General features: G+C 41.9%; 1 protein-coding gene across 1 annotated transcript in view; it reads right to left on the reverse strand.

Annotated features, from left to right (window-relative positions):
- Positions 1 to 12,422, reverse strand: part of EIF3M (eukaryotic translation initiation factor 3 subunit M) — a 42,008-nt gene that overhangs the window by 7,205 nt on the left and 22,381 nt on the right. Inside the window, exon 8 of the mRNA XM_089673466.1 lies at positions 11,522 to 11,603. Coding sequence (XP_089529592.1) covers positions 11,522 to 11,603 — 82 coding nt within the window. The remainder of the gene's footprint in view (positions 1 to 11,521; positions 11,604 to 12,422) is intronic.

Raw genomic sequence — 12,422 nt, forward strand, 5'->3', positions numbered from 1 at the left:
CACATTTTTTAGCGTTTAAACAGATTTAAATTAAAATATAGGAGCTGCACTTGCAGGTTTTTTAAAGATGTGGATTCAGGGCCACAGCCTTGGAACAAATTGGGATGGAATTCTAACTTTACTGGCTGCATGCTTGTTCCAGGGCAGCAACTTCCAATCTAGAATCAGCCCTAGATCGCACATCTCTACACAGGTCTGTAATGGCTTCTAGATTTCTAACCTCTTCGGTTTACTTTACAAGCACATCCTGCCCTTTCATTAGACTGGACTTCTCCAAACATGCTGAAAATGGATAATGCCGAGTAGGTACTGAGCTACCTAGGATTTATATAAAAGTAAAAATTGTCATAATAGAGGGCTTCTGGCTCACTAGACATGAAATCATGTGGCTAATGAGGGAATTCCATTTTTTTCTAGATGCATAAAGATCGCCTTTATAGCATTACAAGACATTTTATTAATTACCACTGTTAATTACCAGTAATTGCAACAAGAAAGCAGAGACCCAATAAAAACAAAAGTCATAACTCAAAGCAACAAAAAAGGGTCCATGTTCAACAGACTCAAAAAAAATATAAAAGTCAATTAGCAGGAATTAGCATAATTAACAAAGCAATCAGCTTAACCTGGCACAGCATAAACAGGCTTGGTGAGCACAAAGATATAAAAGGTGTACAAGCCAGGGCGATGTGGATGACAAATTGAGCTTCTTCACTTGTAATTAGTAATCAAGGAATCAGCACATTCTTCTCAGAGAAGTAAAGCAAATCAAATTAGCTGCCTTCTGAAGAGTACGTCCCCATATTATCTACGCAGCATTCCGGCTGTTATGGCAGGAAGTAATAAAGGGGCGTCAGTAAAAGCAGAAAGCATCTAATAAGTTCTTTTTTTTTTTTTGTTGCAATCTCTGGCTAAAAACTTGTCATATTGGCAGCAAATTAACATTGCAAAGTATCCATTTATCCTTAATAAGCAGTAAATGAGCTTACAAACCTCTCACTGACTTCTATAGCTGCAGGCATGGTACAGCAATACATCCACAAAGTTCACATAAGAAGCATTCATTCTTTCAGCAGCTACACTCACCCGGCCACTGGCAGTGTTGCAGCCTTCTGATCTCTAATGAAACCTTTTTAACCCAAAGAAACCCTAGTAATAGTTATGAGGTCTCAGGGCACCCCTGCTGAAATCATTCAGGAGTTAGTGGGGAAAAATGCTCCGTACATTGGTAGTCAGAACGGCACCCTATACAGACAGCTAAAATAGATGACTGGTTGTCAGATCCCTGGCTATGCCAAGTGGCACTGGACTTGGCAATATGTAGGTGCCATCAGACGGTAGGTCAATTACCCACAGCTTCAGGAACCCCTAGCAACCTCTGGAGGAACACCGATTGAGAACAGCTGTTCTAAAGTTAACACAGGCAGGAGCTCTGGATGAGGAGCAGAGATGTTAGAGAAGGACTTAAATGAACTTTGAGGGCGAATTGCTCCAAAGTTCCCACAGCTACAGTGGCTAGTGAGAGATTGAGCTTTAAAACATTTACGGCTTGTTACAAAATATGTAAATACTTGAATGTCCACAGACAAAACACAGGATCACTTTAAAAGGATAAGTTAACCCAATGCACAAAAATAAAAATGCAATTTTTTTGCAGGTAAAAAAAATGTGCATTTATTATTTTTACCTGCAGATTGCTCCACCCATGCGGCCATTGACTCCTGAAGATGTCAATCACCGGGTCATTGTATTAGTGTCACTGGAGATGTCAGTAGCAGTTAGTCAGTTCCCACGCAGTCCATGTCAGATTGCCTGCTGCAGTCCCACTATAAGTTGCTGATCACCACCATAAAAACTCCAATACATATACCGCCATTTATAGATGCTAACCAATTAATATACACTTATACAAAGACACGTAGCAGAATACATGCTGGCCTAAATTTATGAAGAAATTACATTTTTTTATTGGATATGTTTTATAGCAAAAAGTAATTTTTTTTTCCTTTTCCAAAATTGCCAGTCTTTTGCTTATAGTGCAAAAAAATTAAAAACCGCAGAGGTGATTAAATACCATCAAAAGAAAGCTATTTGTGGGGGGAAAAAAATGACAAATTTAAATTTATGCACAGCGTTGCATGACCATGCAAAAGTAATGCAGCACCGCATTGCAAAAAATGGCCTGGTCATGAAGGGGGGGTAAATCTTCCAGAGGGCAAGTGGTTAAGGACCATTACCTGCCTTTTTCTTTTACATGTTAAATATTGCCTGCTGCACCCAATCTCAGGGTGGACTATGGAAGTGACTTACTGAATACCAAAATAACCAGACTGAGTCATCTTCAGTGTTCGCTCATCTCTCACCGCGTCTTAGCTAAAGATAAACAGGTAAGTCCTCCCAAAAGTCAGATTTTAGCTGTAAGTGGAGTCGGTTCGAACACTAAAAGTGAGGTCTCCTTGCCATAACGCGTTCCATTATCCATAGTTTAGTCTCATTTAGCAAAGCTGCGGTCTAAAACACACACCAAAAGCCTATCTTTTAAAACAATGCACATGGCTTTATATGATCTGTGCCCTTTCTCCTGAGACACGTCTGAACTCTGCCTGCTACTGAAACAGCAACTGGGCCTGAGACATGAGACTGTCAGAGCTTCAGTCTGCAAACACACAGCCAAGTAACAGACCCTGTCTGGAAGTACTTATCTTGCCAGCACACCTAAACTTGGAATACCAGTATATATATGAAAGGATGATATGAAGAGTAACCTGCTGAATCACAGCAGCAATTTGGAAGTTCTGGCAAACACTATGTCACCTGTCAATTGATTGGATTCTTTGAAGTAGCACTGTAAGGGCTCATTTACATCTGTGTCACTCAGAGGTATATTTCTGCATTCTGAATGCCTTTTTTTCAACAGCCAAAACAGGCCTTTGGAATTGGAATACCGTGCCACAACCTTAGTGTTTGGCTAACAATTGTGGTCCAGTACATTCTCTTGGATGGATCACATTTCTTGGTAGTACCCCTGCAGAAACATAGGTTAAAAATGAACAGGCTGACAGGAGATGAGAGCAGAGAGTTGACTTCATCAGTCTGTTTGCTACTCCTTCACTGTCTAGTGGTAATGAGGTGACCTAGATGCAATGCCTAAATGAAGCAGTGAAAGTCAGGTAAATCTTAGGTCTAGATCAGCCTCTCTCAACCAGGGTGCACAGACACCCTGGGGTGCCTTGAGGTTTCTTCAGGGGTGCCTTGGCAAAATGTATAAAAATTGTCCAAAACTTGTATACAAGCCAGCGGGTGGAACAAGCCTGCTTTTTAGTTACACAAAGTCACAGGTTTTCATTGTGCACCATTATGACCTTCTAGCCGCTGGCGTCCTGACAACCAATGACATCATCAGTTAAAGAGGATGTCAGCTGCTTGCACAGCATCCTAGTTTGACCCTCCCCTGCCCCTCTCCATTAGTGCTGGGGACACATTAGCTCAGTGATAAAGAAACTGAGGGAGAAGAGAAACCATAGAATACTAGTCAGTACCAGTGTACAAAAGAGTATTTGCTTTGGAAGAATAAATCACCTCTAGTGTTGGGTGTCCTACATGTGTGGCTGTTGCTGCGTTATATAAACTATTAGAATAGTTTTTCACATTTTAGAATGGGTGCCTCAAGACTGTCCATTTTAAAGGGTGTCTCGGAACTGTTCATAATTTTAAAGGGTGCCTTGACTGAAAAAAGGTTGAGAAACACTGGTCTAGATAAACAAATACAAATCCTTCGACAGGTAAAACGAGTCTCATACGTATTTGCCTGGAGTACAGCTTTAAAGTGCTGGCACCAGTCTAGTCACAGTTGAAATGCACTTTTTAAAGTTTGGCACAAAACAATACATACTAGTAAGCCTCTTCTCCCTTGATAACTCCATATCAGTTGTCAGAACCTCAGTACATCATTTGTGCAATGCATCATTTAACATGGCTGGCATTGTGTCTGACCCCCGGCCAAATAAAGAGAAAAAATGGCAGGGAGAAAAAATTTGATATGGGAAATGTAATTGTAATGCATGCAATAGCTTATGGACTTGTGCTCCTTTGAAACAGTCAATTACACATGAATGGGGGAGTGTCGCAGTGTTAATGACTACTCCCTATTCCCTGGGTGTGTAAATAAAAGAGCTGCTGACATTAACATTCCATCACACAGATGCTGCATGCTATGAAACAAATTAACAGCCACCACATTGGACTGCCAGCTTTATAGGTTCACGGTCTGCAATGTTTTTCTGTTGTGCCTTCCTATCTGCTGACATTTTATTTAATCCCCCACGCTATATGAAGTGGACGAGTGTGGAGGAACCTTTACCATCCCACTATTTAGAGGGCCGCCAAAATCCACTCCTTAGCAAGGATTTTTATAAAACTACCTTGTCATCATGCCTTGAGCCTGCGGTTTTCTGGGAGGAATGGCTGGAGGAGGTGGTATTTTATATCAGGGGGTTGAAGCACAAGGAAGAAATTAAAACCTCCAGGACAGGTGTGCAGTGAGGGCAGAACCTCATCGGCAGCCGTCCAGCACAGTGCTGCGTGTTATTTACATTCATTCAAGTTTAAAGTTCACGTCTTTTGGATCTGACTCTAATCACTTTACTGTAGGATATTATAAACCACCAGGTACCAAAATGTATCTAGACCCCAAACTTGCCAGGACAAAGAGCATGAATACTGCCAGAAAGAATTTAATTTGAGGGGGGTCAGAGCCCCCAGCCATAAAATTGGCACACCAAAATTGTGGGGGGGGGGGGGGGGGGTAGAAAAAAGGTTTATTGTACTGAACAAGGATCACACCACAGTGCAATGCTTTCTTCAATGCATGTGTAAATCCAACAATAAACAGCAAAAAAAACCCTTAGGTCTCTGAAACTCCACAGATGTCATCACAAGGTCAAATCCCACCAAAACAGACATTCATACAGCATAAGGCTCCATTCACATCTGAACGCAGCATTTTTTGCAGCATTGTTCGCACATATTTTACCATGATGTTTGCATGTTTTTAGCCATTTTTGAGCTTTGCCTTTTATTAGCCAATTAGAAAAATCATCTGCTGCATCATTTGTTGCTAGGTTTTTCTGCATCACATTTTCTTTTATTATAATTATTTTGCTTTTTGTTAGGGTAAGGGGTTAGAATTAAGATTAGGTTAGGGTAAGGATTAGGGTTGGGGTTAGTATTTTATTTATTTTTTGTTAGGGTAATTTTAATAATTGCAGGCATATAAAGTGTGTGTATTATTTTATATATATATATATGTACATTCATGTAGGTGAAGTTGGCATTCATAGTAGGCCATACTAACTGCATATTTTACACACTGAAAGGATAGCCAAGGTCTCCTTACTATATTAATTTATGCAGGAGGTAATTACCTTCCCTTTGTTATGTTGGGTTAACCTGTTTTTGGGTAAATATGTGGAGAGTCAGGGGAAGTTTCAGAGCAGGTTATTTGCAAACAGATTGGGAAAGGTTTTAAATATTCAAGGTGTACTTGTTTATGGTGAAGAGAGCAGATTTGCCATGAACAAGACAAGGAGGATCTATTTAACTTTTTAATTAAAATCTATGCATACAGCTGCTCTGGTCTAGACACAAGATCAAAGGGGCTCCTAAAAGTGGCCAATCAGAGTGCTTGCCATTGTACCGAATGGGAAAAATGTGTATATTAAATGAAGTTTATTTTTGGTTAAAATGTCAAATGAGAAAGGGTCACAAGAAGGTTCTCTGAATGGTTCTAATGATTGCATGGATATTCAAAGTATCCTGTCATCTGCCTTATGAACTATTGCTGAACTGATTAAATGTATCTCTGGAAAAGAACTGATAGTTGCTGCAGGAAAAGTACATTTATAAATTAAACACTATTCATCCGCAGAAGGGTTCGATTTCTGTCATCTCCACCAAATATCTGTATCCGATATAAATCAATCTCTGGAAAAAGAACTGTTGTTCTGCTCTCCCCGGACCCTGCATCCACTATATCTGCTCTCCCCGGATCCTGCATCCACTATATCCGGTCTCCCCGGACCCTGCATTCACTATATCCGGTCTCCCCGGACCCTGCATTCACTATATCCGGTCTCCCCGGACCCTGCATTCACTATATCCGGTCTCCCCGGACCCTGCATTCACTATATCCGGTCTCCCCGGACCCTGCATTCACTATATCCGGTCTCCCCGGACCCTGCATTCACTATATCCGGTCTCCCCGGACCCTGCATTCACTATATCCGGTCTCCCCGGACCCTGCATTCACTATATCCGGTCTCCCCGGACCCTGCATTCACTATATCCGGTCTCCCCGGACCCTGCATTCACTATATCCGGTCTCCCCGGACCCTGCATTCACTATATCCGGTCTCCCCGGACCCTGCATTCACTATATCCGGTCTCCCCGGACCCTGCATTCACTATATCCGGTCTCCCCGGACCCTGCATTCACTATATCCGGTCTCCCCGGACCCTGCATTCACTATATCCGGTCTCCCCGGACCCTGCATTCACTATATCCGGTCTCCCCGGACCCTGCATTCACTATATCCGGTCTCCCTTGTTGCTGCATTCACTATATCTGGTCTACCCGGACCCTGCATTCACTATACCTGGTCTACCCGGACCCTGCATCCACTATACCTGGTCTCCCCGGACCCTGCATCCACTATATCCGGTCTCCCTGGACCCTGCATCCACTATATCCGGTCTACCCGGACCCTGCATCCACTATATCCGGTCTACCCGGACCCTGCATCCACTATATCCGGTCTACCCGGACCCTGCATCCACTATATCCGGTCTACCCGGACCCTGCATTCACTATATCTGGTCTACCCGGACCCTGCATTCACTATATCCGGTCTACCCGGACCCTGCATTCACTATATCTGGTCTACCCGGACATTGCATTCACTATATCCAGTCTCCCACAGTACACACAACATGGAAATGCAATTATTTTAGTAAATATAAACTGCTCAATACCTTTTCTCATCAGCAGTATATTGCAGTCTTGTGACTTCTACCAGTGTCCAGCTGAGAACTGGTTAAAGCTTGTAGCAAAAAGTTTTCATTTTGCTCTAGGAGGATGCAGAACCCCTGACCTCTGTCTGGACAGTGCCAATTGTCCCTGTGCTGATCACAAGCACTCTCCCAAGGAAAAAAACCCAAAAACCTCTTTGCACATACTCAGTTTGGTGTGTATTGATAGCGTGTCTCCACATGATATGTCTTATCAGAAGAGGAGGCACTGGAAGGGGAGGATCAGAGAAAACAGGATCAAACAGCATTTTTACACAATGCAGAGGATTAACCCCTTAGATTCTACAATGGAGTATAACAAGCATGATTTACTGCATATACAGACTGATTTTACTGTTGTGGGTTTAGTAACACTTTAAGACCAACATACAGGTGTGACACAGGTACAGTGTAGGACGAGAAGGTAGGACGCGTTCTGCGCTAAAGACAGCGCTTAATCATTACCATGAATGCGCCGTCTTTCAAGCAAAACATGCCTACCTGCTCGTCCTTCACTGTACCTGTACCACCTGTATGTTGGTCTTAATGCTTCAAGTTTAATAAAGTGGATTGTTGGTGTGTAGCCATCCAGACTTCCTTTACTTCAGACCTTACTACTACTTTTACTTATAAGTTTGGTTTCCCTGAATAGGGAGAAGCTAGACAACGACAAGAGATGGCTCACCTACAGGGCTGAGACAACGACAAGAGATGGCTCACCTACAGGGCTGAGACAACGACAAGAGATGGCTCACCTACAGGGCTGAGACAACGACAAGAGATGGCTCACCTACAGGGCTGAGACAACTACAACAATTATAATCAATTGTGAAAAAAGTTGTCAACTAGTTTCATAATTTATTAGCTGCTCAGCCAATTAGTTGGCCTGCATACAGAATGCATTATTTGTTTACATATAAAAAAAATACAGTGCAGCACACATACAGCTCAGTACACCGTCCATACATGTCAGTATTCACAGCGCAGCACACATACAGCTCAGTGCACCATCCATACATGTCAGTATACACAGCGCAGCACACATACAGCGCAGCACACCGTCCATACATGTCAGTATACACAGCGCAGCACACATACAGCGCAGCACACATACAGCTCAGTACACCGTCCATACATGTCAGTATACACAGCGCAGCACACGTACAGCTCAGTGCACCGTCCATACATGTCAGTATACACAGCGCAGCACACATACAGCGCAGCACACATACAGCTCAGTACACCGTCCATACAGGTCAGTATACACAGCGCAGCACACATACAGCGCAGCACACATACAGCTCAGTACACCGTCCATACATGTCAGTATTCACAGCGCAGCACACATACAGCTCAGTGCACCGTCCATACATGTCAGTATACACAGCGCAGCACACATACAGCGCAGCACACATACAGCTCAGTACACCGTCCATACATGTCAGTATTCACAGCGCAGCACACGTACAGCTCAGTGCACCGTCCATACATGTCAGTATACACAGCGCAGCACACATACAGCGCAGCACACATACAGCTCAGTACACCGTCCATACATGTCAGTATACACAGCGCAGCACACATACAGCGCAGCACACATACAGCTCAGTACACCGTCCATACATGTCAGTATACACAGCGCAGCACACATACAGCTCAGTGCACCGTCCATACATGTCAGTATACACAGCGCAGCACACATACAGCGCAGCACACATACAGCTCAGTACACCGTCCATACATGGCAGTATACACAGCGCAGCACACGTACAGCTCAGTGCACCGTCCATACATGTCAGTATTCACAGCGCAGCACACATACAGCTCAGTACACCCTCCATACATGTTAGTAAGTGCCTGAGAAATTGCATGAATGAATGATATAAGTTGTATATAATTACTTTCACTGTTTTCACAGTGTACCTTAACCATTCATAGTAATGATTACATGCTGTTTTTGTACTGTAAAGGGCTAATTGTTTTGACAGGTAATAAATACATTAAAAAAAAAACAAAAAAAAAACAACAAAACATTGTGGGGAGAATATTCGTACCAAACATTTTATGTACGCACAAAATTTGAAAATTTAATTCGTTTGCAATTTTAAAATGAATGTAATGTCTAACCGAAAACCCACATTTACGGTCCACAAATTTGTTCAATCGAAAAAGAATATACTATTCTGCTACTTCCAATTTTCCCATCACTGTGGTCGAAAATGAATGTTGAACCCACTAACAATTAGAAAACAGAACGAACGTTCTTAAAATGAAAATTTTTAAGGGAAAAATGTGTTTCTGTACAGCCAGCATAAGTAAAAGCAGGTGCAGGTAGTTTGTAATTATATAATTTTTTTCAAAATTGTCGGTCTTTTGTTTATAGCGCAAAAAATAAAAAACCGCAGAGGCAATCAAATACCACCGAAAGAAAGATCAAATTGTGGGGGGGAGGGGACATAAATTTAATTTATGTACAGCATTGCAAGACTGCGCAATTGTCAGCTAAAGTAACAGTTGCATGTCGCAAAAAATGGCCTGGTCAGGAAGAGAGGTAAATCCTCGAGGGCAAGTGGTTAAAATAAAAAATTTGTGATCTCCGAGTCCGATTATATGTACCCGATTCACACTCTCACACTCTAATAGTATATATACACACTGTATCTCTCCTGTGTTATTTTGAATTAGATATTTTGCTCCCCAACCATATAGCTGGTTATATATATTTATCACTGCATATGCTGTAGATATTAAAGAATACACTTTTTTTTAAACTTTGCATATTATCTAAATTATACACCAAACTATTTTCAGGTTTCTATCCGATGAATCGACTAATTGAAACAATAATTGACCAACTAATCGATTATGAAATGAATCATTAGTTGCGGCCCTAGTCACCTATAGCTAATCATCAACTGTTCACAACATAAGGGCTTAATTTCCCTGAATTATGGTCAGAAAGCAGAAGCATAGGACATAAAGCAGAATTACCCCCAAAAGCAAAACATTTATTACATTGCAGTCTGCATATGCCTTTATGTAAAACCTTTATTCCAAAAGAAAAAAAAAAAAAAAGGCTTGCTGTAACTGCTTATAAAGTGTTAGCTGGAGAGTGGCTTCAGTTTGTTAGTGTATTTAAATCTGCTAGAATCTCTCCCCAGATTAACAATGCTGTTGTGAAAAGGTGCCCTCAATGCTCCTTCACCTAGAGTAGGGGCACTCTACAGCCGTTGATCTGGCCAGTAACAGACCTTCTGTATTAAACAGAGGAGAAAAAGCCTAAATAAAGAAAATTAAAGCAGCCACCACATCAAATGATTTGTAAGCTGCAATAGAATACATTTTTGTTTTTTGATTTAATACCACTTTAACTCATGGGTCAGCAACGTTGAGCCGTTAAATTGAAGTGAGGATCAAACAGGTACGCAGAAGAGGGTTTTCCGGCTAACAAAACACCTAGCCCCTTGGGGCTCTAGTTCCAGGGCAAATAGATATTTTACTCTTTTTAAAGAAAATCGACAGGTTCACTTCAAAGTCTGCAAGTCCCTTCCTGATTGATACGGCCACAGTCATATATGTTTGCTACAGACAAATTTTGATCTGTCAAATAAATACATCTACAAACAAGCATGTAACATGCCCAGCTTGCATGGATGAAATTTGAATGGAGTGGATAGAAAGATTCACACATGGTAACACTTCTGCATAAATCCAGCATTGGTATCACTTGAAATAGTCTGTTCCGGCCAACCTGACCCAAGCAAACCATTTACTTTACTAATAGATGTGCCTGCTGTCAGCACTCTGTAAAACCATATGTAGCATCAACTACATACATTATACTGTGCTGTTCCGCCAGCAGTACAGGGACTTCCCATCGGCTTGAATGTAATCATATCTAGCTGAACGACATTCCCAGAAGGCTGTGTTTCATTAATGAATACAAGGCTTCCTCTGAATGCCCGGGGTGCAAGATGTCACAATCTCCACCTCAGCAAATCAGAGGAAGCCTTGTATTAGTTGATCAAAACAAATGGCTTCCAGTGAATGGATGAGCAGCATTCAGCCTGACAATTTTTTGTTTTTCCGCAGCAGACAGGAAGTCCCCTCATCGCTGCCAGAACACAGCACTGTATACTGTATGTAGTGAATGCTCTGCCCCTCAGCGCTCTGGCTGGTAGTCACAACAATGTCATCACATACAGAGCAGGACCATCAGTACTATATTGCAAGAAAGGGCACCAGTCCATATCCCAGAGTGTCATAGAAGAGAAGAAACCACCAGCTTCTGGGAAATCGAGGGAAAAAGTAGAAGTGCTTTTCACAGTTACCCTACGCAACAAAGTGCATTTAATTCTCGCAGTGTGGGAAAATTGAATTCATAATCCTGGACTTCAACTGTTTGTCCAGAGAGATCAAATCTAAAACACAATTTTATAAAGATATGATTACTTACCCAACGAATCAATGAAATCCTTGTTATTCTGGTAAAATCTGACGTATGAAGACAGCTTGGCACTCACAAATATTGTCAGAAGCTAAAAGACATTAACATGGAAGAACAAGCAGTTATTCACCAATAATAAGCTGCTAATTTACACCCAAGAATGGTAGAGTGTTCAGCGAATCACCACTACACAGCACTTTAGAACCAGCGAGGTCAGGATTTCATTCTCTTCAGAATGGCTTCTCTATACAAGTCTATAGAAATGCACAGGCAGCTGAAGCAGGTCAACTGCACTTGTGATCAATTCTGAATGATCTCAGCAGCATCTCAAACTTGCTGCACTTGACTAAAGAAGCCTTTAAAGCAGGAAACACGATTCATTTACAGAGTACAGCTATGTTAGAGTTGCCAGGGGAACATCTCTGTAAGTCTCTGATAAGAGAAAATCAAGGAGAATCAGATCTACTCAAAGGTCCCGCGGATGGCTTCTCACGTTCTACAGAGTAACCCTCATTTGCCTACAGAGGACAGGTGTGAAGCCTGGTGACAAAGGAGCCACACAATTCATGTGTTTATGTCCACAAAACTACAACCACCAAGCCAATCTGATCAATCCTATATTCCAGCTTTCCCTTCTTATTAACCCTGAGTATCATTCCAAAAGTAGCTCAGCTTCACATATGCAGAATGGCAGTAAGAAAGCCTTTAGTAACATTGACTGAGTTTTAGCAGCACTAAATTTTGTTTTCACAGCTCTACATCCAGAGAACAACCTGAGAGTGAGCAGGAAACAGGGAAAGCAGGGGGGGGGGGGCTTACACACAATGCAGTGGATGCAACCACTGGGATTGTGTGTAAAACTGGCAAGCAGATTACTGCCTGTCAGGTGCAAGTATTTGGGAGACTTCAG

The sequence above is a fragment of the Staurois parvus genome, unplaced genomic scaffold (assembly GCF_062004578.1).
Source record: "Staurois parvus isolate SC_StPar_1 unplaced genomic scaffold, SC_StPar_1.0 ptg000138l, whole genome shotgun sequence".
NCBI lineage: Eukaryota > Metazoa > Chordata > Amphibia > Anura > Ranidae > Staurois > Staurois parvus.